Source organism: Stigmatopora argus, chromosome 15, assembly GCF_051989625.1.
Source record: "Stigmatopora argus isolate UIUO_Sarg chromosome 15, RoL_Sarg_1.0, whole genome shotgun sequence".
Lineage (NCBI taxonomy): Eukaryota > Metazoa > Chordata > Actinopteri > Syngnathiformes > Syngnathidae > Stigmatopora > Stigmatopora argus.
In genome coordinates, this window is record NC_135401.1 from 8,830,038 (window position 1) to 8,856,575 (window position 26,538).

At 40.8% G+C, this 26,538-nt stretch overlaps 1 protein-coding gene across 5 annotated transcripts in view; it reads right to left on the reverse strand.

Annotated features, from left to right (window-relative positions):
* Nucleotides 1-26,538, reverse strand: part of evla (Enah/Vasp-like a) — a 34,777-nt gene that overhangs the window by 7,051 nt on the left and 1,188 nt on the right. Inside the window, exons 1-13 of one of the 5 annotated variants that reach the window (XM_077620779.1) lie at nt 22,168-22,391; nt 10,914-11,082; nt 9,611-9,791; nt 6,327-6,384; nt 5,592-5,653; nt 4,083-4,934; nt 2,554-2,798; nt 2,300-2,415; nt 1,715-1,742; nt 1,570-1,609; nt 661-721; nt 524-581; nt 35-92 (exon numbers count right to left, since the gene is read on the reverse strand). In XM_077620779.1, coding sequence (XP_077476905.1) covers nt 35-92; nt 524-581; nt 661-721; nt 1,570-1,609; nt 1,715-1,742; nt 2,300-2,415; nt 2,554-2,798; nt 4,083-4,934; nt 5,592-5,653; nt 6,327-6,384; nt 9,611-9,791; nt 10,914-11,082; nt 22,168-22,190 — 1,951 coding nt within the window. In that variant the 5' untranslated portion in view covers nt 22,191-22,391. Of the gene's footprint in view, nt 1-34; nt 93-523; nt 582-660; nt 722-1,569; nt 1,610-1,714; nt 1,743-2,299; nt 2,416-2,553; nt 2,799-4,082; nt 4,935-5,591; nt 5,654-6,326; nt 6,385-9,610; nt 9,792-10,913; nt 11,083-19,097; nt 19,279-22,167; nt 22,392-26,538 lie in introns of those variants that run through there. The other 4 variants (XM_077620777.1, XM_077620776.1, XM_077620780.1 and 1 more) reach the window with 4 other exon arrangements.

Sequence of the window (26,538 nt, forward strand, 5' to 3'; positions counted from 1 at the left end):
TGTATTGTACTTCATTGTACAAATAAGTACTTACCATGAATTATTTCATCTTTCACTTTATGCAACTCACGTACAACTTCATCCAGAATCTCCTGCGATAAAAGTAAATCCATGTTAAAATCTTAATCTCAACAATCCCGAGAGAGCATTATGTACCAAGTGTACATAATAATTCAATAGACATTATAAGTTTTTTTTATACTGCTAACTCTGTTCTCAATGCTTAATCTGAACATTTTCCCATTTTAAAAGACGATTTGCGATACCAAAAGTTGTTATATTTTTGATTCAGGTTTTTTTTTTAATTTGTGCATTAACTTCCCAGTGCAATTTGAAATGTTTACGTTTAAAGACTGCAGTGTCATGTACTCATTTATTCTTTGCTATGTAAAAGGTTGATAGATAATACTTGTAGATTACACAGTTTTAGATCATGTTAATTTCGAGCTGAAATAATGATCCAAGGAATTTGAGGGAACATAATATTCATAAAGAAAAATGACTTTTGAAAGCAGAAAAGAACCTGTTTCATCCTGTCAAACTCAGTGTCTGATTCACTAGTGCTGCCAATAGGTCTCACTCTAGAAGAGAAGTGCAGAAAGAGTAGACAAAATCAGCTGTTGGATGTCAGTTGCGGTGGAAACGTGCGTCGGTTCACACCTTGAGACCAATGAGGACTTCTCTACAGAGTTAGATCGCTCCCATGGCTTCTTCATGGCATCTAAAAAGAAGACAAAGAGAAACCGTTACTGCGCTCCCATATTATTTGTTTAGTTCCAAAGATGGGCTTTTGCTTGGGGTTGATAAAAAAAAAAAAAAACAACAACTAATAAAGCCTTTGTAATTGCAGTGAATAATTCTTCTTCACAAATAATTGACCCAAAAAAAAGCTACTTTTTGTAGGGATTTATGAATCAAGTAGTTGACTTTGCAAAAATGCAATTAACAGCATTCCTATTCAAAATAATTATCTGGGTAAAGAACTATTATCTGAAGTAAAAGTGCCATTTTAGCAGTCCAGCTCAAAAGAAAACAGACAGAAAATTGAAAATCTATCTTTTCAGAAAAATAGTTTACTGGAGAGGTCTAAACCTCAAAGCAACGTTTCAAAACCTATGAGGGCGAATTATGTAAAAACGAGAACATTATATACAGAAATTTGCGCAAACCCTTTTTTTTTTTTTAGTTCAAGTGATCTTTGTAAGATGAGATTGTTCTTATTTATAATTGGATTTTCCCATTTGAGGCGCCGTTCACTGAGCTAATGTGTGTCAAATTATTCTGGCTACCGTAAAATTGTGACAAAAGGTTCCGTGTTTAGAACGTAACCTGTTCGATAAAATGTGCTTTTTTAATCTCGTTTCTTAATTTCGGTAGCCTGGCAGTGATCATTCGCTATCATTGTCAATGACAACCAATGAGTTAATAGAATTCAGATATGAGGTTAGCCCAGTGTGTCAGGGAAAATGGCGACATCATGATTTTGTTAAACTAACCATTGTTTCACCCAAAGATGAATCATATTTGGCCACAGATAAGGGTGCATCAGTTAAAGATACTATTAAATACCTGTAGAGTTCTGACCAGGTCCACGACTACCAGAGTCATCCTGCAGGTAAGAAAGTTAATGTTGCCGTCATCATGGAGCCAGTTTACATCCAGTTACTGTTTTTATTAGGAAATATAATTGTATAGTAATAATAATAAGACTCACTTCATCGGGTTTCTCAGAAGCTTTTCGTCTAAAGGAAAGGAAACATGGCATTAGTGCTAAAATCAAGGCGGCATTCAAGAAAATCACTAATTAACTAACAAAGATAATAACACATTGATTTCAGCGTTCATCATTAGGGCAATATTAATAAATTGAAGATCGGATTGTAGGGCAATAGTATTAGTAAGTGGGGTATTGTAATGCATTGTTATGATATCGGTGGTTTACTCATTAAAAGTAAGTATACAGTTTTGGATATAGGTAGAAATGTGCCGTATTTTCTGGACTATAATTGCACTTTTTAAATAGTTTGAGTGGGCCTGTGACTTAGGTCTTATTTTGTCACACTGTTCTCAACAGCTTGTCATCATGTGTTTTAGGCTATAATTATAGAAAAAAAGCAATATGTTACATTAACAACTGATTATCTTGTCTTTTGATCCCCATTTTATTATTATATTAATGTGTAAGGTTGTGTAACTTATACACCAGTGTGATTGTATTTATTTTTTCCCTTTCATATTGCATTCTTTGGCTAGTGCCTCAGGTGGGACTTCTAGTCGGAAATGTTATTCTTTTTCTCACCTGCGAGCTAATAAGGCATTCATTTCCTGCATGAGACCCTCTCCACCACCTCCACTCCCACCGCTAGATCGGTTGGAGTCGCTTTTGCCACTCGAGCCTGGAGGACTGCTCTCATCCTAAAAAACACGCAGGCAGAAATGTTGTTGATTTACCTTTTATTCATATCCTCAAAAAATCCAATATCACAGTGACTTTAACGGTATGTTTCAAAATAGCATATGAAGTGTTTTCAGAAAGGAACAAAAGACCCTCACCCGTTGAACCTTGCGAAGTTTGGCCCCAGCCAGCGCGGCCGCCAACCCCGAAGGTTGCTGCATCCCCGGGGGAGCCCCGGGAGGACCCCCGCCGACGGGCAGCGGAGGGGGTATGGGCGGGGGCACCGCCATGGGGGGCGGAGGACCCGGTGGCGGCGGAGGGGCCGGAGGGCCGGGTGGTGGCATTCCGGACGTGGGCGGGGCTACGGACAGCATAGCCGGGTGACCTGCGGAAACAGGGGCGCCTGCGAGGGGCAAAGTTAGAGCTCTGTTAAGGCCGGAGACCCTCTGGAAGGTTGACTTCAGTCCTGGGTGCTAAAATGGGAAAAGAGGAGTTCACCTGCAGTTTGGATTAAAACTTTTGTCTGTTTGTTTGTTATTAACAATTATTTGTACTAATAGTTTTTTTTAAATCAATAAACCAAGTGTATTTGAATTTTATAGATTTTTTAACAACAGTTCATTTTTCATCATTGTATTTATTCATTGATTCATTTATCTTCTGTACCGGGCATCCTCGTAAGGGTTGTGGGGGGTGTCGGAGCCTATCCCAGCTAAAATAGGGCGAAAAGCAGATTATATATACCCTAGACTGGTCGCCAGTCAGTTGTTGGACTTTGTATTTATTCATGAAAACTAAATAAATAAATAAAAAATAATATAATTATTATTAAGACCTGATAATGTAATGTTGACATATGTGGATGAAAGTTTATTTTAATGACCAAATAGTCACCCGCCCTGTAAAAGATGGAATTAATGAATTTATTTGATATTAACATATGGCCCGGTGGACGAGTGGTTAGCGCGTCGGCCTCAAATGGGGTTAGACGTTCAATCCCTGGTGGTTGTCTGTCTCTATGTATGTCTTATGATTGATTGCCGGCCAGTCAAGGGTGTAGTCTTGCATTTGCCTGAAGTCAGCTAGCATAGGCTCTAGCACCCTGCTACCCTGACTTGGATGAGCAGTGTTAAAAATGAATGAATTGTATATTAATTTATAAGTATATGAACTGATTATGAAATTATGTACAAATGGTGATTAATAATAAACCAAATATATGTACTATGTAGTACTTATTGAGAAATTATGTCCAAATATTACAATTTTGTGTTGTCTAGGCCACACACAAAATTTGGGACTGCATGACCCACAATTTTTTTTTACAATTACAATTCCTAAAATTTGCTGTGTTATTAATCAATTAAATTTCCTATCCTGTGCCCTATCTGTGTGGCTTGCTTGTCAGGTTTTTAGTTTTGTTTTTGGGGATTTTCATTCAATGAAATTACACAAAAGGACTTTTGTTTTGGGGGGAATGAGCATAAATGGCATAAATAGTCAACACAGGTGCAGGACAAGGATGAGCTGTCTGTGGCCGACACCGGTTGCAAAGTAGGTTCCCACCTTAGACGCCTGCGTGCAGGAATAAATTTGCATGTAGCATATTTGTTTTTTGTTTTTTTTGAAAGACACGCTAAGCATCCACACACAAAAACAACTTCCTTCTTCTCCTCTTCATACTTACTGCTGTTGGACATGAGGACCTGCTGCGGGATGGGGGAAGGGGTCTCCATTGGCGAGCCCCCGTCATTGTAAGAGGGGGGCGAGTTGGTGTTGCCGGGGGGCTGCCCCTGCTGGTGGTGCGCCTGCTGCTGAGGGTGAAAGGTAGACGGGTAATGGTGATTAGGGGCAGGAGCTGCCAGGGGCGGGAGGGGGACGGCTTCGCAGTACTGCGGGGTGAGCGGCAGCTGGTGGGAGTGGGGGGAGTAGGAGTCGTCCGACTGGCCGTTGGCGTGCGGGTGGGGCGGGTGCTGAGGGTGCTGTAGATGCTGCGGGTACTGGCCGCTCGGGTCGAACGGCGGAGGCTTCGTCCTCACGCCCGGGAGGGGGTGCGCCATGGGCAAGACAGGCTGCGGCGGGGCCGCCGACCCCTGCCTGGCGGGCACGGCCATCATGACCGGTGGGGAGGCCGAGGGCGGGCACTGGGCATACATTTGCTGTAATTGAGAGGCGGACCAGGTGCCGTGTTTAGGGGGGAGGACGAAGTCTTGGTGGTGCTGGTGAGCGTGGCGCGCCGCCGTAGGAGGAGAGAGGGGGATCTGACGGACCTGGCGGCCCATCGTGCTCACTCCCGCCTGGACGGGCGAGAAGGCGGACGCCAGCGAGGTGGAGAGCTGGGAGGAAAGCTGGGCCTTGTCCCTCGCCGCCCCCGCCTCTTTCTCTTGGGAGGGGGAGGAGGAGGAGGCAGAGGGCGGGGAAGAGGAGGCCACACGGACGTAGGACGGGGGCAGTGTGCTAGCTCTGTAATGTCTGTACTCGGGCGGAGTGTCGGGGTGGGCGGGGGGTGCGCACACTTTGTATTGGAGAGTGGAAACTACTGTGATGGTTGGAGGGGGGGACGGGGGGAGAGGAGAAACAGGAGGAGATGCGGACGACGGAGGGCGACAAACAAAGGAAAAAAAGAAAAGAGAAAAAACGTGAGAAGAATGAAAAGCAACCAAGCCAAGATGAAACAATAAAAAAAAAAATCAGGAGCGTAATTTCCAAAAAACTGATAACCGCAAATAAGAAAGACTCAAAATATCAAGCAGCAGAATGCAACATGACCAGAAGAAGCATATGACATTTCCCCCCCCAACAGCAGCTGGAAGAAAGAGATGGCAGCAAAGCATGTTGCAGGAGCTTGGTGAGGGAAGGGGCAGGGTTAAAGGGGGTTTGGGGGGAAAATAGGCAGGGTGGTAGGGGGGGGGGGCTTCAACCATTATCATTGAGTGGGACCAGGGAGATGCTTAAGACTGTTTCTGCAGAAAGACTTGAACATGTGTGTATGTGCACATGGAGAAAAGGCCGTCGAGGGAATGGGGGGGTTAGTAGTAGGGAACAGGAAGTAGGCAGTACCCTCTATTCATGATCTCAACACCTGGAGTATTTATTCTGCCTGACAACATAATACACGCTAGCTCCTCTCGAGTTCTAGGCCCAGTGTTAAAAGGCAAAAAAAAGGGATGGCGACCGCCGTTGGTTGAAGCCTCACCTGATCCTGACGTCCGTCGTTCCCTCTCCTTGTGTGCCTGCATCTGATGCTGCTCCATCATCCTTTTAAGAGCAACCAAGTCACTTTAATGTCAATTACTACTTACTATCAATAACACCCCCATCAGATTTTGCATCTTACAGTGTGCACAAAACTTAAAATGCTTGACTAGCAATACTTGACATGATGCTGCTATATTTATATTTGACTCAGGACTGGGCAATTAGGTCACAAAAAAAAGGATTAAAAAATGGAGTAATAGAAAGGGATATAACTTTTTATTTCTTTTGACAATGTGCATGTCCCTGTGAGTGTTTACGACCATTTTAGATAGAATATTTAGATTTTCTTTTTTTTAATAAATGGATTAAAAGAACTGGATTAAAAGCCCTGAATATTCAGTTTTTTATAGCTTTAAAACAATGTTTATTTTAGCTTTTTTAAATATATTTTTAGATTTTACAAAATGATTTTTGAGCTAAAAACACAGAAAAAAAATGATTAAAAAATTACAATTATTTATTTAAAAGGGGGAAAATCAGGAAATTTAAAATACATCTATACTCTTCATTTTAATTTGATCTTAAAACAGAAAGTCGGCACTCATGATTTACTTTCCCGGGCCACACAAAATGATGCGGCGGGCCAGATTTGGCCCCCGGGCCGCCAATTTGACACATGTGGTATAAATGATGAAGTGCCTAATGAGTGTGTAGCATTAGCTAGCGACTGTACCTCCTCTGGGCCTCGTTCTCATCTGAAGAAGGTCCATTTTGGCGCTGGACGACTGGACCTAAAATCCACAAAGATGAAAAACTCATTTATCTGGAATTTGAGGTTTCACACAAATACTAATCGATATCGATCCTCAAAAAAGTACTTGACATGCGTTTTAATTTTCATATCACTCTCAAAAAAGTTTTTTTAAAATGAACTCTTAATGCATTTGATAATATCCAACAACCAATCATGTAACTCTTAAAAACTAAATTAAAACAAATTTCTGGTGACCTGTGCTTGTGCAAAAGAAAACAAATAAATGAGTATTAGTAATTTTGGAAACAAATATACTGGATACAACATTTAAGTTAAGTCAATACTTTGATACTTTGGACAACCCTACAAGTAACACATTGATATTTATTCAATCCTCATCAATCAAAATATTTACCCCTACAATCTAATTTGCTTGACAATAACCCCAGGACGTTTGCCGTTTATACTGGGGTATTTACAGAGACCGGAATGTGACAAACTGCAGGCTTGTGTTTAAAAAACATACATTTGCTGTGTAAATATGACAAACAAATAACAAGTCCAGCCCACCACAATCATCTGGTGAGGGCAGAAAATATACAGTTAAAAAATACTGACATCATTTACTTGATGATCTGCCCAAACGAGCCAAAAACAAGAAAAAAATATTCCAAGCCAAATGTAACCCACATTTCTAAGACTTGCATGTTAGGATCATCAAATACCTTTTTGGGAAATGATGAAAGTAGCGTGTAACTTTTTAGAAACATATTTTGCAAAGTTTGAAAAGTTGCTGAATACTATAGCAACTTCTCTTAAACATGTGTAAATTCATGTTATAACTATATAAGCAATTTTGAATAGCAAAAAGCTGCTCAAAATAAAAAAAATGCTTGACAGTCACGAGTTTTCTTTACTTCAGCGGTGTCAAACATACGGCCCGGGGGCCGTAAGCGGCCTTTCTTCCTGAAATGTAATTTGTTTTTCATTCATACTGTACAAATGCTTTTATTTTTATTTTCCTATTCACAATCACATTCGTTCTTTCGACCCTTTCAGCCATCAATGAGATATAAAGGAACCTTAAAATGCCTGGAAACCCACAGGAATTCTCCCCTAAATGCCGAAACCCCCCCCAGAAATTCCCTCAAAAATCAATAGGAAATGATCCAACATTTTTTTTTAGAAAAAGTGACCTGTAGGTACCCTAAAATGAAAAGGGAGTGACACAAAATTAACTGCCACTGACAATGATAGATGTCCTTTACACTTAAACTGGCAGTGGACGCTCATATTTCAGTGTGATTGACGGCAATAGACGTCCAATCCATTTCGAGTGAAAGGGGCACATTTGTTCATTCCAGCCAATTGCACGTTGAGTGCCGTCAATGGCGGCTGGTAAGTTAACTTTTTGGCCAGAAATAAACAGGCTGGCCCACATGAGATTTAGTTGGCGCCGATGTGGTCCAAAAAAACAACCAATCAGAGTTTGTATCCCATAGATATGTATAACATAAGGAAGGCTGTCACTGCACATGGCGTGCTCCCCTGCACGTGTTAATGAAGACAATTATCGCCCTTTGCCGCCTGGTGCTGCGAGTGTATCCATCCATGTGTTTGTATTATTAAAAGGTGCCAGGCTGTTGCCATGGTGAAGGTCAAGGATGAGCGCCAGGTCCCATGGGGGGGCGCAGGTAGGCCTGATTGGTCTTGTTTTTTGATAAACCCAGGACACTCGTTGATGAAAAAACAATTCCAATGAAATTGACCTTTGAGCAACATTGAAAAACTGTTGCCCGCTGTACAGATTAACACAGGAATTCGCCCTTCCTGTTCAAAATAATTGGACGTCTATCAGCGTCAATGTCAGGCATTGAGCTCAGAACTTTGAAATGGTTACAAGTAGACTCTACTGCTGACTAGGCAAAGATAATAATAAGTGATAGATACACTTCACAGCCCAGTGCTCTCAATTAGGGAGCGTCAGGACATTATGTCTTCATATGCGATATTTTAACCACCATTTGAGTCACAAGGGCAGTCTGGCATCCTTCAACATTCTTTTTACACACCATCCCCTTTTTAAATAACTTGTAACCAGAGCTGCAAGGTCTGTTAAATGCACAGCGGGTCACTCCCTAAGCACACCCAACTAAATATATTTTACTACATAAAACCACAAAGTGTTTCACAGTGAGATTCAGTGGTAAAAATACATTTCCAGCCAGGGCCTCAAAACCACTTGGCCTTAACATAATTCACCGCTAGAGGGTAGTAGAGTTCATGTATGATTGAGTTTAACATCTGTGCATGTCATTTTTTTTTAATAAAAGTGGAGTCTGTCATGGCTGAATAACTGCATGGCCGCCTTTGACGTAGATAGACGTCAAATCAATTTAAACCGAGAGATGCCGGTAGTGATATTTGTGGGTTATGTAAGGTTTTTTAGCATGACTTGCACACACATCTTGTGACTTCCACTCTTGATAAAATGGTTGAAAATGAATTTTGCTACAATGCAAGGTCAGAAACACGTCACACATGCAGCAGTTAATGATTCAAACTAAATAAGTGATATTTTCTGTATTGTGAAAAGCTTTTATCAGAACACATTTCGAAAAATTGATCATTTACTCTGATTGATGTGTTAGATGTCCAATCCGTTTGAATGAGTGCAATCAATGAATTAACACGAGACACATAAAGGTCTACATTTGTGATTTTGACCTTGCACTTGAAACTTTTTGGCAAAATTCAAGTATATGTACTCATTTCCAATCATTTAATCAGCGATATACCGTTAGAAATCATCTGTATTTCCACGCCTGTCACTATTGTTGCCATATTCAATATATTCAATATGGCATATTGCATATTTTAAATCCTTCAGAGTAACATAATGGTGCTTAAAAACTTTCATGTGAGATGATAAACGCAGTATGTTAGCAATTTGAGCCTAAATTCCAATTCCAGTTTGACAAGAATGTTTTTCCAAAACTAACAAAGGACACCAAAGACATATATTTTCCATTTCTTCACAGAGAGCGGCTATGAAATACCAGCATAACATTCAGCAAATACTTTAAATAGTCTGTCGCACAGCCAAAAAGGTTTGAGGAAAGCTGGATGTCCTTGGCTGGATTGACACAGCCGATCTAAAATTCCAATTCCAACGTAATACTCGTAAAAAAAAAACGCTTTTGATTTACCATTTCTGTGCACATTTCAAGTGAGATAAAACTGGAAGCTTGGTGAAATTTTACCTCCGCCATCAGGCGAGCTGAGCACGTTGAGGGCGAACAACATGGCATTGGAAAAGGTGGTGGCTTCTTCCTTGCTGGCGAAGTTGAGCCCGTAGACCTGACGAGCATCGCGCCATTGATGGAAAGTGGGTGTGGCCTGATTGTACTTCAGGCCTTTCACGATGGAATAGTTGATCACCACCTTTAAGTACAGAAATAAGGTCAACATTGTGCGCACTTCTGTTTACAACCTTTCATTCATTCATTATCTGTATCGCTTATCCTCACAAAGGTTGCAGGAGGTGACAGAGCCTATCCCAGCTTAATTCTGGGTACCAGGTGGGGGACACATTGAATTGGGGGCCAGCCAATCGCAGGGCACAAGGAGACATTGGACAACCATTCACACAATCACACCACGGCAACAACGCACTCGTAAACGAACAAACAAATTTAACTTGGATTAGTATATACAGACACACTAACATACGTTTAATGTAACTTTACACAAAACTGAATTCTAATTTTGTTTTATTTATTTTTTTACCTTCGTTCTGGGTGGGTTAGTTGTTTGCTACGCCTCCACCCTCACGTTCGCTATCGATGGACTGTTTGCTGTTGTATTCCCTTCAAAATATTCCGAAAATGATGCACACAAATGTCCTCACAATAGGATAACGCACGACCACTTGCCAACGAGAAGTAGTCTTGAATGAGCGAACGCGGGAGCTAACAGGCTAAGGAAGGAATAACAGGAAATGCAACAGCTGACCTTACCCACGTATTGATTGTGGGTAATGAAGTTGTATTCTGAGAAAGGGTGCCATTGCCTATGGGTGTTGTGTGCACGAGTATACTTCATTACCCAGAAAGCCCTATTTTTGCCCGCGCATGCGTGTTGTGCGTTTCCTGGTCGAAACTCGTCTGAATAAATCGTTCAGTGCTCGTAGATATCTGTTATACACGAAAGAGATGCAGCCAAAAAAGACAGTGCGCTACAATGATAAACAGCCTCTCATGTCATGGCCACCTGGCTTGGTGGCATCTCAAAATTTTGATCGTATCTAGGGCGAATTATTCGATCGACATTTTCATCGTACCTCGAGCATGTCGTAGGTAGAGCTGATCGTAGGTCGAAGTACCACTGTATTTTATTCAATGTCAATTTATTCTCAACAGTGCGTTTAGGGTTTTACCATATTTGTAGCTTTTCAATCTCCCGCCACTAACACAACCTCATGCAAACGACACTTTACTGACAAATTTGGACCGTGAAATGCAAATGTGGTATGCAAGCGTGAATCCAGAGACAACACACACTCACCTGCTGGTCCTGCAGCTTGACACCCACCACCCTGAAGGTGTTGTTGGCAGTGTTGTGGTAGATATTGATACGGCTGAAGCCCTGTTGGCCAGGCTTGATGGGCACCCACTTTTTACTGGCGTCGTCGTACACCATCACCGAGGCCCGAGCCTGGCAGATGCTCTGCTCGCTGCAATGAGAGTTCACAGTGTCAATCCAACATAAACTTCACTTTTATATAGCACAAATGTCATTATAATTTCAAGTATTAGTGTAAATGTAAAGAAACCCAATGACACATGTTCATTAAAGTCATTTCAAGTGGTTTGCTTCATTTTCAACCACAAAGACACAACATCTGATTTTAAATAAAGCAAGAAAAGGGTGGGTTTCGCCTTTAAAAAAAAATCCGAACCTCAAACTAAAAACAGGAAAATTACCATCCTGGGGTGTGTGTTGCTGATAATGACATGTTTTGTTATAAGCACTTTGGCCGTTGCAGATTTGTACTAAAAAAAGTCACATGGGAGGGAAAGAAGGGCCAAGTGAAAAGAGCCAGTGTGTTATTGATTTATTTATTAAACTATTACAGTAACAGAGAAGCTTGCTATGTTGCAAGTCACATGCCCTCTAACATTGAAACCATATGTTAGAGCAAGGGTGTCAGACTCGGGTTGGTTCGCAGACCGCGTTAACGTCAACTCGATTTCATGTGGGCCGGACCATTTTAGATATAATATTTAGATTTTTTTTTTTTATAAATGGAAAGCCCTGAATATTCAGTTTTTTTACAGATCTAAAACAATGTTTATTTAAGCTTTTTTTAAATATATTTTTAGATTTTACTAAACGATTTTTTAAATAAAAACAGAAAAAATTGATTAAAAAATTACAATTATTGATTTAAAAAGGGGTAAAATCAGGAAATTTAATATACATCTATACTCTTTGTTTTAATTTGATCCTAAAACAGAAAGTCGGCACTCATGATTTACATTTCCGGGCCACACAAAATGATGCGGCGGGCCCGATTTGGCCCCCAGGCCGCCACTTTGACACGTGTGTTAGAGGAAAAAGCTGAGTGTTATCTACATATAACAAATATGTTTAAATACTTTCTAATGGACACCAAGCCCCTGAGAAAAATAAATGACTGTAGAATTATCAAAAAGTGATGCTGTATTTCCTTAAATATCAGGCTGGACTTAAATAGAAACCCTGTCTGAATCAAGTGGCAGCTGCATTGCCCTTTTGAGACAAATAATAAGCTCTTCTTTTTTTACACGCCCCCCATTTCCTCTCAGCATGCGTAATTGTAAAGCCGAAACAGCATCACCTATCATTCACTTGGGGGAATTCAAATGCTACTAGGATGTTATCAATAGAGTTAGTTTTACACACCATCAGGTGACTCATTGCTTCTGGTTCCGTTTTTTTAGCTGCTGATTGTCTTCAATTTTAGATAATCACCGATACAAGGCTGAAGTTGTTCGAAAGACACACTTGAGCCTTTCACCTCCCTCCGCTTTTATTGGCCCTTACACTTTCGGCCCGTTAATGAGAGCAGCTTAACAGGCAAAGCAGCACTTGGGGCGTGTGACAGTTGAAAATAAGAATAGAATGGAGTGACTTGTGTGAGGAGAGCGTAAATGCAGCCTCTGTGCCTGTTAAGTGCTTAACTTCACTCACACAAGGAGGCTTCAGTGTCTCTCTCAGATCATCATTAGTTTACCAGTTATATACTCATCACACACTTGATTATGTATATATCTCATGACAGTTGAAACAAAACAGCTTTTATTTGCAGTGTTACATCATTTTATGATTCACCTTAGCTATATTGCAGAGTTTTAATATTAAATTGACCATACCGCTGCCTATATGTAACACTTTCTTTGCGTAAGAAGGTTTAAGTATAACATAGAAGTTGTGCAGAGAAAAATAGAACATAAGGACATAACGTTTTGATTTGAAACCCTCACCAGTGAAGAAGTCCATTCAACAATTCTTTTTCCATAACTGTCAAGTTGTATGTGTGTTTCCAAAATATAGCTTGAGGGGTTGTCATGTCTCGTCTTCCTTTTAAAGGCTTATTTTATTCTTACCAAATGAACCGCAGTTTAAAAGTTGGAAGAGTTATCCCACATTCCAAAAGCATGCATGGTAGGCTGTTTGAACACTCTAAATTGCCTCTAGCTCCGAGTGGGAGCGTGAATAGGGCCAGGTCACACTTGTGAAAGAGATCTTGATCTCTACTGGGTCTATCTGGTTAAATAAAAACACCCTGGCCATGGTCTCACAACCTGTGGGAGGTGCCGAGGAGGCTGGGTGGACAGGCAGTTGGGTGGCAGCCATAGAAGGGGTCCTTGGTGAGGTGGGGAAGATGGCCGGCCCGGCTTGGTAGGCCAAAATGTTTTGTGAGGGTCTGCTTGGAACGCCTTGCAAAGTCTCCTGTCAGAGTCCTATTGGGGGCCTTTTTGCCCATAGGACTCCAGAGAGAGCGGATGGGTACCAGCTGACCAAATGGCATGAGGCTCTGGTGGTCTCTGAAGCAAACCCTGCCAGAGTCCCGGGGGGTGAGACCCGCCTGGAGGTTCTAAAGGCTCTAGATGCAGCCGAGGCCTTGAGGGCGTCTGGTTTGGTGGGCTCAGTACTACATCTCTGATTTTGCAGATGGTCTAGTTCTGTTGACTTCATCAGGCTGCGACCTTCATCTCTCACTGGAGCGTTATGCAACTGAGTGTGAAGAGGTCAGGATGAGAATCAGCACCTCTAAATCTAACACTGTGGTCCTCAGTCTGAAAATGGTGGAATGTTCTCTCCAGGTAAGGTATGAGATCCTTTCACAAGTGGTGGCGTTCAAGTATATAGAATTCTTGTTCACGAGCGAGGGAGGAATGGAGGATTGAAGAGTGGGTCGCCTGCATCGGTCCTTCGTAAAGAAGATGAGGTGTAAAGCAAAGATCTCTATCAATATATACGTTCATAGCCTCATCTATGGTCACGAGCTGTGGGTTGTGACTGAAAGAACTGCATTGAGTTTGCACCATAGGGATTCCGGGCTCTCTCTAGAGATAATGTGAGAAGATCAATCAATTGGGAGGAACTCGGAGCAAAGTCGCTGCTCCTTCGCATCAAGAGAAGCCAGATGAGGTGGCTCGGGCATCTGATTAGGATGCCTTCCTGGTGAGGTGGTCAAGAACGTCCCATTGGGAGGTGGCTACAGGGCCGACCCAGGACATACTGGGGAGACGATGACTCACAGCTGGCGTGGAAACGCCTTTAAGATCCTCTCAGAAGCGCAAAATGAAGTGGCTGGGGAGAGGGAAATCTGGGCTTCCCTGCTCCTAAAACCTGACCTCGGATAAGAGAGAAAAATGAGTTTATTTGGATATTTGATTTAATTTAATACAAGTATACATATGATTTTCAGTGTTCTCCTGTTTGAAGATGACAGTGACACAGTCACACGGGTTTTTTTTTTTGCATTGCCAGCAGATTTTTGCGGGGAGAATACCACAGAATGTGGTTGTGGTGACTTTTCTTCAACACCATTGACGATCAGACTGGACTGGCCTCCTTGCACTCCAAGCCAACGCCCTTACTGAATAGAGTGCTCAGTGAGCAGGTAACAAAGAGGAACATCTGGAACGTTACAGGATTTAGCAGTCACGAAAGTGAATTGCCAGTGTATACCACCCAGATCGACTTTTGAAAGTGATATGATCTTTTTGTGAGACTTCTGCAAGTGAGGAATAGCTGGCACAAATGAAAGAAGATGCTGCTGGCTGGCAACACATCTTTGTCACTATACAAAGAGAAAGTACTAGTGAGAGGTTCCTTAAATAGAACAAATTAACAGCACAATGAATGTGAAATTGATTAGACTGAGTGTAAGTCAAATCCAAAAACATACTGACATACTGCTTTTCTGCCACTTGCCACCAATTTGACACACTGTCTAATCTCTTCACACTCTCTCCAGTTTAGAGAGCACACAGTTTAGCAGTTGGGGGAAGGTAAGGATTCTACTTGTGTGATGGATCTTCTTACAAAAGCAGCAACTATTTCTGGAGCAGTTAGCAGAGGAATGGACTGATGCTTTCATTTCTCCTTTTGGACTTCAAGAGACACAAATAAAGTGACGCAGGGTGTAATTTCACTGGTAAACCTCTCCGTCGACTGACAGCCATGCTAGGTTTTTTTTGCTTGATGGCGGTGGAGAGTACACGTGCATGATGGACAGGAGCTGAGATGCATCATCGTCAAAAGGTCATGCTTTGCTCCAATCTCAGTCAGTGACATTCAATTAATAAGATGAATCAAGCCTACGTTCGCTGGCTACAGCATTATATACATCTATTACATCCATTTATTTTTGTTTGTTTTTCAAGCACTCGTTACCAAAATGGGGTTCTCCCTGGTTTCGTTACTAGTCACATGCAGGACACATACAGCCATTTTGGGGCTATGAGACTGGCAATTTGTGGAAATACCTTATATGCATCTGAAGCAATTTTGACTTTATAGGTGCTAAAGTTAAAAGCAATATTCCAAACGTGGCAATCCACAAACTCCTTCTTTCTTCTCGTCTTTGATGGCTTCTAAACATTAAAAATGCATACAAATCTCTACCATCCAAATTGGAAGCAAAAAAACCAGAATAAAATGTGTCTTCTGTATCATGTGACGAATATGATGTCCATAAAAATTCTTTTAAAAATAACAAGGCTAAAAGACCAGAAGAGTGTGGAAGGCGTCAAGAGTGGAAAACCAGAAGAAAACAATAATGAAAAGCCAAAGAGAAAATGTCAGAAAGGAGGAAAATAAAAAGCAACAATACAACAACACAAAGCCTTCTGCCACATTGAGTGCTTCCTTGTGTCACAAGGGCCTCGGGTAGGGAAAAAGAGGCCAAGATGCCAGGCAGGCTTTTGAATAAAGCAAAGCTTACACACATGGTTTGACATATGTGTCCCCTCCTGGATCAACATTAAAGACTAGACCAAATTATGCAGAATGGGCACAAGATTTGAGGACAAGTTATAGTTGGTCGGATAAGAATTTTACAAGGGTGATGAGGACTTATTGGGTTTTAACCTGAGCGAAAACTGTGTTTCAGTGAAAATGAGTGATTTTGTTTCAGCAGGAACATTCATGAACGAGGCGCCAAGTCCCACAAACGTGCTAACAGCAAAGTAGGAGGAGCATAATGTCTCTCTCTAAACACTACATTGGTTAAAGACGGTTTTCCATTTTTTTTACAATAGCGATATAAAAATTCATACACACAGCAGATGTGAGGAAACTAGTGCACGGAGGACATTGAGCATCACTTACAAATTAATAAGTCAACATTAAACATCAGTCAGTTTTTATGACATTACCTGCTGTCCAAGAATAACCAATCAGCACTATCGTAATCCACCATCCCCATTTCAAATCTCTAAGAATAAGAAATCAACACAATCTTAATCCAACGGTGACATTAGTAAAGCACTGAATCAATTAGTCTTTCCAGTAGAACCTAAAATTGTTGCTCAAAACTCAAGTAGAAAAAAAGTTCATAAATTTAAGTACTACTGTTGTACTGTATGCCAAAGGAACAGACAGGGAAGATCTTAAAAACAGTCCTTGAAACTATTTCCATTAGAAACACAATATTCCTATGCTAAACCTAATGTAAACACAACTAAGAAAAATATAGACATCTTAAATCATTACTAAAACAACCTCATCCTTGTTAAAACAATGTTGATGAAAAAGATGATCACATTGACTCAGGATTGCGAAAACACCAACATGTGACAAGTCCACAAAAGACTGAATGATTCATAGTGACGGGAGAGTAGGGACCTAACATTTAATTATTCCAGCAGAGAGTTCAGTTATTAACTATAATGAATTATCTTAGATAAATCCTAACCACTGGTAGAATAAACAGTCAGCTGGGGGCAATGACAGCATCCGGGGAGATTTCCTGAGCAGTGCGGGAGCTAATTAGACAATTGAATGCATCCTGCTTGCTCCTGAAGCTAGTAGGGATGTACCATAGGCTACAGTGAGATCTTTCCATATGGGATCAGAATCTGCTGAAGCAAAGTGATACTCTGTAATCATTTTATTTAAGCGGTTGAAAAACTACACATCATGCAAAAATGAACAGTGTGTATTGATTCAAACCAGTCACTGACATTTGGGGATATGGACTAAATTAAGCGTCACTGGAGGGATTATAGTCTTTTGAGGTTGAATGGGCCTTGGTGGTGAGGCGCTTGTGTGTAGCAGTATTTCAATCTGGATGTGCCTGTTTGTGGAACGCGTGTATTTGAGGTGGGGTCCCTTTGAAAGAAAAGGGAGGTCTGGCTGTGGCTGGTAGGATTAGAGACAGTGCATGGCAGGCCGATCATTACCTCACTGCAGTCTTAAATCTAAATTAACCAGGATTTAACTCTCATACAAGACCTTTAATCTGCTCAAGAGGGAAAGTCGTGCATCAGGACGCCCGCAAGAGCTAAAAACAGCACAAGGCAATATTATTTCTGTGAAATCAGAGTTAAAATTGCACCTTGTACAAATACAAGACCCAGCAGAGACAGAAAATTTTAGTCCGTTTATGTACTGAAAACTGATTACAACGAGCCCAAAAGTCACAAATAGTGAAAACTTCAATTACATTTTTGGGGTGTTCTTTTTTTAATGCTACTATACAAAATTTGAAACAGGAAACTTAACATAAACCAAAGAGGAAGCCAATACAGATAAGTTATGCTCACAGAACCATTAAGGAGTTTAACATGACCCAAAACAGTGAGGAAAAAGGTGCCCACAACGTAGTAAACAAATGAAGAAAGCTGATCAAGTGGTCTCATTGAGTGTGAAGTGCTGTCAATTGTAGCTTCTTAAGATAAAAGATTGGTAAGTTAGAATGATGAACGGTTGTGTGGAGCACGGGTATTTTGTTAACAGTGCTACTTTTACTACTACCACGTGAGCAAAAGCGGCATGTAATTGCAGATGTTTGTGTAATACAACAGCATTGAACACAATTTTCACCTTCCCTGTATACAATATGCTACAGGAAAAATGAGGTTTTATTTCGAGCTTAGAAGAGGCAGATTGAATTGAACTAAACAGCACAATTCATATTGAAAAATGACTAGATCGCCTTAAAGATTTCCAATTAATGGCGCAACATATGTTCTCCTAATGCATCACCTAAAAGTACCCTGCATACTGATACATAGCTTGCCATAATCTTCATATAGTAGTCGACAAAGCCATTCAAGTCCCTGTTGATGACCAGATAGTGACCTTGGGACTCCACCAGTTTTTTATTTATATTTTTATCTAAAGTGCTGGTAAGTGCAGTGTAACCCATCAGAATGGCTTGCGACTAAACCCTCTTGTACGCGTGTGTGAGCAGAGTAACGAAGCCTTAAATGGCATTAATACCAACATTAATGTGCTTATGTTCTTATCAAACTGCCCTGTTTTGTTGTTTGTGGAATAGCTCAGGCAGCATCCGTTAGCAATGGGAAAATAGAAATAGAAATTCACACACTGCAGAGTTTCAGTCAACATGACCTACATAATATTTTCCCTGTGTAGGTGATTTGCATAAATTACAGTTACATCCCCCATTCTGTGCATTGTGGGGAATACGATGGAAGAAAAAGAACCAGATTAGGCAAAAGGGGGACAGGCTCTCAGTACTGCCGCTACAGCCAGAAGCCATGCCGAGTTCAAAACGTGTGAGTATTAAACTTGTATGAAGAGCCTGGTCATTAAGAAATGTTTCAGTGTTTGAGATAAAGAAGAGTGACTAAATGAGTTAAAATGTATCTGACAGAAAAGATGCGACCAGGGTGGGAGGACACAACAACCGCAAGTATAAAACTAATTACAGTACTCGAGATGGCAAACTACAATTTCACAAGAAATGATCCACAGATGCAATGTCTAAACCAAAATAACCTAAATTCTCTGGCTAAACAACAGTTTGTCAGATTAAGATTATAGATTAGTATTTCAACTCTGATTAAATTCACCAAGAAAAGATTTGCCTTCTGCGCTGTTGGCCGATCACAATACTTCTCAAAACTGGACGTAACGTAAAGAAAGTAACAAAGTCCATTTCCATGTGTCTGCCTTCGACATCCATCGCAGAGAGCGTACGACAAAAAACAAAGTACGGACACCAACCTGCTGCTGATGTGGTTGTAAAACAGCCCAGAGTCACTGACGCTTTGAGGGAGACCATAACGGAGCATTCGCAACCGTTGGATGTCCATTTCAGTCGACAATTGCATCTTATACAACCTCTCTGGCTGATCACTCTATTAAAAATCAAATGAACTGCATGATAATCCTGGGCTAGAAAGCCAGAAACGTCATTTAAAAAGGAGAAAAAAAATTGTTGTTCAAAGTGAAGCATCCATAAAGAAAGTGACAAATGTCCATTCGGAAACAAAGAGACGACGGATGGACAGGCGGGCAGCAAAGATGAAGTCATTGACTGCCCTGATGTCGCTCTAAAAACAGATGACCATGTGTGTGTTTGTGTGTTAGTGTGTGTCATTGAATCTCTGTGTTATTGTCATAGTGTAAACCCAAGGGAGATTACCTCATATCCATCTCAAACAGCTCTTTAATGCCCACCCCCTCCAATCCACACGAGGGATGGGCAATGCACTAGACTAGGATTAATACCAAGGGGATGGCAGGTAAATCGTGGGAATCGGAGTAATTTACGATAAAGTGAAATCATAACATTTACAACAGCATATGTTGTCCCATGTAAATGAGGGGAATCTTTTGTTCCTTCAATCCATTTTGAATGTATTGAAATATGCTTCCACCAGTCTAGGGTGGAATTTGCCTTTTACCAAAAGTCTGCTGGGATAGGCTCCAGCACCCCAAGCGACGTCGAGGATAAATTAATTAAATACACTTCCAGGTATGACATCTGCTTTACTTGCAAAGTATGTCATTCAAGTTCGCCTTTAACAGTAATGAGTAATCTGTGAACAAAATAACTCTCTACATTTTTGTTCCTGATAACATCATTTCATAACGAGACTTTTAAAGTCAAAGCTCATTGTGAATAAGCCGCCGTTGACTGACTGGTTGTCTAAATGTCAGTGGTTAGTTATGGCAGAGGGGAGGCAGGGTGCTACTGTAACCATCCATTAAAATGCTGTGTTAATTGATTACCTCTCAGACTTAATTAAGGCCTTGCACTTACAGCTTAATGATTGACTGAAGCGTCACGGTGGGGCATCCTACTTTGGTTCTGGTTTATTTTACTGAATCAAATGTAGCATGTTGTCATTTTCTCGCAATAATTCAGTTAACTTTTAAGGTACTGAACTAGCTACATGTACAAAATAACTGGAAATGTTTTTTTTAGCACCAAGCTGCCAAAAGGTCATTCAAACTGAAAGAGGGTCCACATAGCCTGGGGAACAGTTGCGCAACAGATCGGGTAAATGCTAACAAACTACATCTAGAAAGGATCAAAACTAGACTGCCTCAGGGTTCATTCATTCCCACGTGTGCTAAATATGTGATGACAGTGCTCTGAGAGAAATGGCCAGGTTAGGTGAATATGTTATTTACGCTCAAGGGAAGTCTGTAGATGGTAAACCACATTATATAATTTCAAAAGAATAAGAATCAAGTAAATAGATGCTGCTTGTTTTGTCTGCCCTTAAGACACCGGAGCATGACAGAAAAAATATGCTTGATGCTTCAGCAGATTGTTAAATCCAAATGGAAAAATACACTAATACACTACCTTGTGTATCACATGCCATCTAAAATGTTCCAAGAACCATAACAAAAATCATAAGACAATCATAAATCAAACTAATCTATTCATCTATCAATTGATGGCATAACAAACAATTTTCCGACGCCACTGATTTAGGAAAACAATAAGAATGATCGCTATACGAGTGAATCCATTAGGTATGCGGGGTGCTGGAGCCAACTATATAACCACGGCAACAGCAGCAACACAATTATTTCTACAGTTCAAATTTATCGTGTAAAATAACAATGGTTGCTTTATCCAATGACTCATCTTAGGACATTGACCCTGATATTAACAATTGTTCATTTCACTTTGAATGGCTGTTCTAGACAAATGCATCCTATAGACGGGAGCAACCTCCCCCCACCTCGTCTCCTTACACTCCCCAGTCCACCTTCCTCAGCTAGCACACTAATCCTGATCCTTAAAGAGATAGGCTGATTCCATTTCAGGAAGAAAATACTTCCTAGGTAATATGTGCGTGTCTGTGTGTGCCAATCCATTCAGTTTCTTTAGCTGGAAGCTATTCCACCTGACTTTGGGTGACATGACTGGACACCAGCCAAACAAGGAGCACATAAAAGACAAACATTTACAACTTAGAAGATTCATTGTTTTAAAGAACCCCCCCCAAAAATCCAACAAATTCCCATTGATGTTTTGGGAATGTGTAAGCATAGGCTTACAAAACCAAAACGAAACTCCATACATTCAAGGCCCAAACCTGACCATTCTGAGGCAAATCCCCCAACCATGAGGTCATTTGACGGAAAATGTATTGCTCCTGTGGTTGGCGTTAGGAAGTGACAAAGCTCTAAGGTTCTATTTTGGAATTTAGAAAAGAAAAATCAGATGGTTGTGGCTACAGTGTAAAAGAACACATTGTCAGACTTGAGTGGATTACTAGAGTGCATGGACTCAAGCACGAAATGGAATACTGTAATGTCGTAGCATCCCACACATCTGTGCTGTGAGCGTGAAGCAATCCCATCGTAATCTTGCCAAGGTCCTTTTATCACGCCGTCATCTGGCTCCTGATAGTTGCACTCATACCGCCGGCGAGCGATTAAGCGCTCTCCATCCCACGCTTCCTGTGCTGTTCCCGTCCTATGCTTTGCACTCCCATGCAACTCAGATGCGAGCGATCCCACGAGGCTCTCCAAACAGCTGACGGAGAAAAGTCATTCCCTCTACTCGCGGAAGAGACTACGCCAATAAAACAAAATGGAGCTTGGCTGGACAAACGAAACCTCAGTTGAGCAAGATTGGAAAGAAAAAGACAGGAACACAAGCAGGATTTTCTACCCCAATTCTAGGCCTAGAGAGAAAGAACTGGAATCCTTTGTGGTCACACACACAAAAAATAAAAGAAAGAGAAGCCAACAGATACATTCCAAGGTCCCATCTTCGATCACACTCGCTCAAACTAAAACACGTTTAAAGATAAAACTGTCCTACCCGAAATCATCCAATGAATACATCTTCTCAACGACCCAGTCCTCGGCGAATAATGGAGGGAGGTGTAAAGGGGGAGATTACGGTGGAGAGGTTGAGGTGTTAATCTGAGAGGGGAGAGCAACACGCATGCTGCCGCTGTCAAACCTTCCTTCCTCACATCTTCCAATGAGCCCGAGACACTGCCAAGAGGACGACTGCAACAAGAGTAAGGGAATGCAAGCCAGATAGAGAGCAAACAGAGAGAGAAAGAGAGAGGGAGGGAGAGGAAGAAAGAGAGAGAGGGAGGGAACATGTGACTGGCAAAGACCAGTCACCTCGTTCTATTCGTTTGAGAGGAACGCTATCTTTCAGCCTCCAGGGAATTGTTCACGCTGGATAACCGGAACAGTTACAGAGCTTCTATCCATTATATCACACGCAACCACATTTCTATAGGATAAAGGGCATATCTGCTGGGTTACTGCTTTATATGGCACATTTAACACATTGACAGCCTTGACGGCACTAGACGTCCAGTCCATTTTGACTTGGAGAGTCTGACAGATAAGACTGCACACCTAACACCTATATACCACATTATTAATAATATTAATATGGTTTTAATAATAAGATAGTTGGATATTACATTTTGGATCAAGTAGGTCCCTCTTGTATAACAAATGGTTTGGGATACCTGACCCAAAATGCGACATCCACATAAGTGGACGCTCAGACTTTTTAAAAACATTTTTTACTATTATTATCACCCTAAATATCAACTCATGCTGAAAAACTGTGTGTTCTATTCGGAGGGGTCCAACTACGGCAGGAAAGATGATTGGGTATGACTCATCTAGAATCATCGAGAATTAAAACTGACCCCCAGGTTGAAAATATGGACGAATACTAAAAAAAGTAAACTATTGTACACGAGTATAGACAAGTTTCTGTTTTGTACACTCTGCTTCTTATTGATGACAACAACAATGTCTCTGTATTCGCCATGGCTGGGTTAACCAACACAAAGCAGAGTGGAGTGACATTTATTGAAATAAACTTGTATTCATGTTTCGGGAATATCTTTTTGGTGCGCATCTGTCCACCAGATACTGCTTTGATTTTCCAAAATTTTCTCTAGTAACCAGCAATAGGTCCAGATTAAGGACACCCAGGCATTCTATTAAGCAACATTGCTGCGTCTGCTGGGGTCCCCAGGGGTCCATGAGCTGCTGGTTGGGGGTCTACAAAATTAGCATTAAATTAATAGGTATATTGTACTCATCAAAATCCAACCTGTGCACAAATTATAAGTGTAAAAGTGCCATCATGTTCAGCGTAACTATTTTTCATCAGGCAGCATTGTGAAAACAATTGGTCTCCTTTGTTTTGTAGTGGGAATTTAAGTCACAAGTCACTTTTTAGAAAAATGGCCACATGGCAATTGGAAATATTACTAGATATAGCAACCAAATTGCTGAATTAGCAACACTGAATCTTCCTTTCATGATTTTAAGTGTAAGCAGTGTATGACAACTTGCGATGATGGATGAATGTTCAATTTAATAATGTATGATTTGATCAACGCGGCTTTATTTGTCAGCTATTCAGCCAGATCCAGAATCTTGGGTGAAAATTGGAAAATTACATTTTTTATCGTCATCATTTTGCATGCCATGAGATTTTTTTAAATTTTTTTTTAATGTAGATATGCTTAAAATATGAAGACAATTTGCAGGGTTTTTATCCCGTTCAATTTTGAGGATATTCAGGATGATAAAATATGGGGGGGAAAATAACCTATGAGGTAGATGTACATTTTTAAAAGTACAACAACCATTCTTTATTGATTTAAAGAGACTTCTAAGAGTTTTCTTGAATATTTATAGCAGTTAGGATTTCCACCATAACCCTGACAGATGAGGTATTGCATTTAGCAACTGATATCAGTCATATGGTTAAATCTTCAAGCAAAAAAGTGTTTTGAACTGTTTTCTTAATGATTATACAGCAAGCTAAAACACAACTTTGGATTGAAAACTGTTCTGTGAAAGTTTCTGAGGTGAGCGTTTATTCGTTAAACTAATTGTAAACATTTTTTTGACACGATGCAAGAAACAAAAATGCCACTGCACTTTTAATGTGTTCTTCATTGTAAGAGAACTGCAAAAATACATAAATGCCATTTCTTCTTACTGGAAGTGCAACTTGAACTAATATTGAACCGTTCACTGATATGATGGGGAACTTAGGGATGTTGGATTGTTGATGGTGTAGCATCCGGAGGCGGTACTCACGAGTCAGCGTGTTACATGCTGTTGGCGGGGCTACCTTTTCCCACTCAGTCACTGCAGCAGTCAACCTGCATTAATAGAACAGGACCGATGCCTCGCATTTTGGCCTCTCGCACCCGTTTTCTAACCACATACACTCACACGCCTAAAGACGCACGTAGCCAAGCGAATAAAAGCCAGTCGGAAAAGAACGGAGAAGAACCACGGTACAATAAAAGCACTCCGCCTAAAAATAACTCTTGTTCACGGACACTTGCATCAACGCCACAAAGGAAGCAGCCATGTTGAACAAATTAGCTCACCGATTTCAATTGTTCTTGTGTAAGGCTTTGTCAAGAGTCACCATCATTACCATAACAATTTTGGTGAGCAGTGGAGGCACTTCAATTTCAACTTTTTGGTTTTCAATACACAGAAGGACGGTGAATTTAGCCACACATTTCCAGTAGACTATTCACAAATTCACCTAAAGTCACACTTCGACTATATCTTGAATTCAAAGTGGCAGCTTGGTTGATTTTGTTGTTAAAAGTTGCAACCCGAAACTTCAGAAAGTCTTGGAAAAAAAGCGTGTTTGCTTGGTTCAAGTTATTTGTTGCTATTCTCAATTGAAGTTTACTATACATGGAGGAAGCCACACAAACTTCAAAAGGACAGTAAAACATCTAAACACAACTCAGCAAGTCCAAGGTCGAGATTTGAACCTTCAAATGTGAACTTATGTGTTCATTACAGTTCTACCATTCATTGAAACAATCAGTGTAATAAAAGCAACCCAAAAAAATCTTGCATCTGCGCTGGCAGGTTGAACGCAAAGTTACCACGCAGCCAAGTGTACACATACGCAGACACCCCCAGGAGTCAAAAAGGCTGGCAGGGGGGCTCATAAAAAATATTTGGAACACAAATCTTGGACTGACGGTTTTGGGCCTGCTACATTACTCTGTATACCAACAGTAACCAGGTGGCAGATGTAGTGGGCTGTAACTGAGTAAAATGACTTTTTAAAAACCATTTTTAAGTTAAATATCTCTATGTTAGGGATGTAAAATATTGTGCTATCATAATTTTACAACAGTTTCAATATTGTCATGGAGTAGTTGCAATAGAGTACCGTATTTTTCGGACTAACAGAAAAACAAATGTTGAAGTAGCAATAGTAATGTGGAGAAAAACAGGCTAAAGACACATCTGTTAAGATAAGTTTTTCAGATAACCTAAAAAAACAACAATATAAAAGCCTGTCGTAGTCAGAGAAGAAAAAAAAACATACATAAGTCACATTTTAGTATTAGTGGCAGGCTAAGCCAAACTATGGAAAACAAGTGTGACTTGTAGTCTGGAAAATATAGTATTAACTGTCTACGCTAATTAGTATTTAGACTTGAGAACTCGTTTCACTGAAGTACCAATACCTGGATATAAGTTTTAGCTATTTAACCCACCTCTCCATAGAAGTGTTATGAGCATTAGTAGTGTAAATAAATGACTTGTCGTTTTTACTTATGACTCTACATTTGATGATATTCTTATCACAGAATGGGATTTTTTCCCCCCACAAAAACGCATTGTCAGAATACTTGGACCATCTTTTATGTATGCAGACCCAGAGCACTGGAGTCAAACTACAGGCGGGACGTTCGCATACTGTAAATAGAAAGCCCAGGGTCGTGGATTGGAGCTTTTGGGACCCTACGTCACTCTGCATACCAACATCAGTAAGCAAGTGGCTGCCCGGGTACAACTCACAGAATCAAATATAGATTGCGGATTGATGGAGGCAGACGAAGAGATGAATTCCGTGTGTCATTGAGGAGGAAAAAAGTGAAGCTGCCGGGGGGACTGCCTAACCTGCCCGGCAACCACCAGAATAACCACCTCGTTAGTCTTCCTCACTGTATCCGTACTTCTTACTCTTTTGCAGCCACCACCATACATACCACCTGGTGCATAGTCAGTGATGCTGTCGTTGCCATGACAACTCTAGGCTTTTTAAAGCTGCATCTGTAACCATTGGGGCGGGGTCTCACCCTGACAATAGAAGGCTTCTGAATGAGAGGAAAGAAGCCAAATAAATCGGAACCAGAGGGCCTCCCATTTC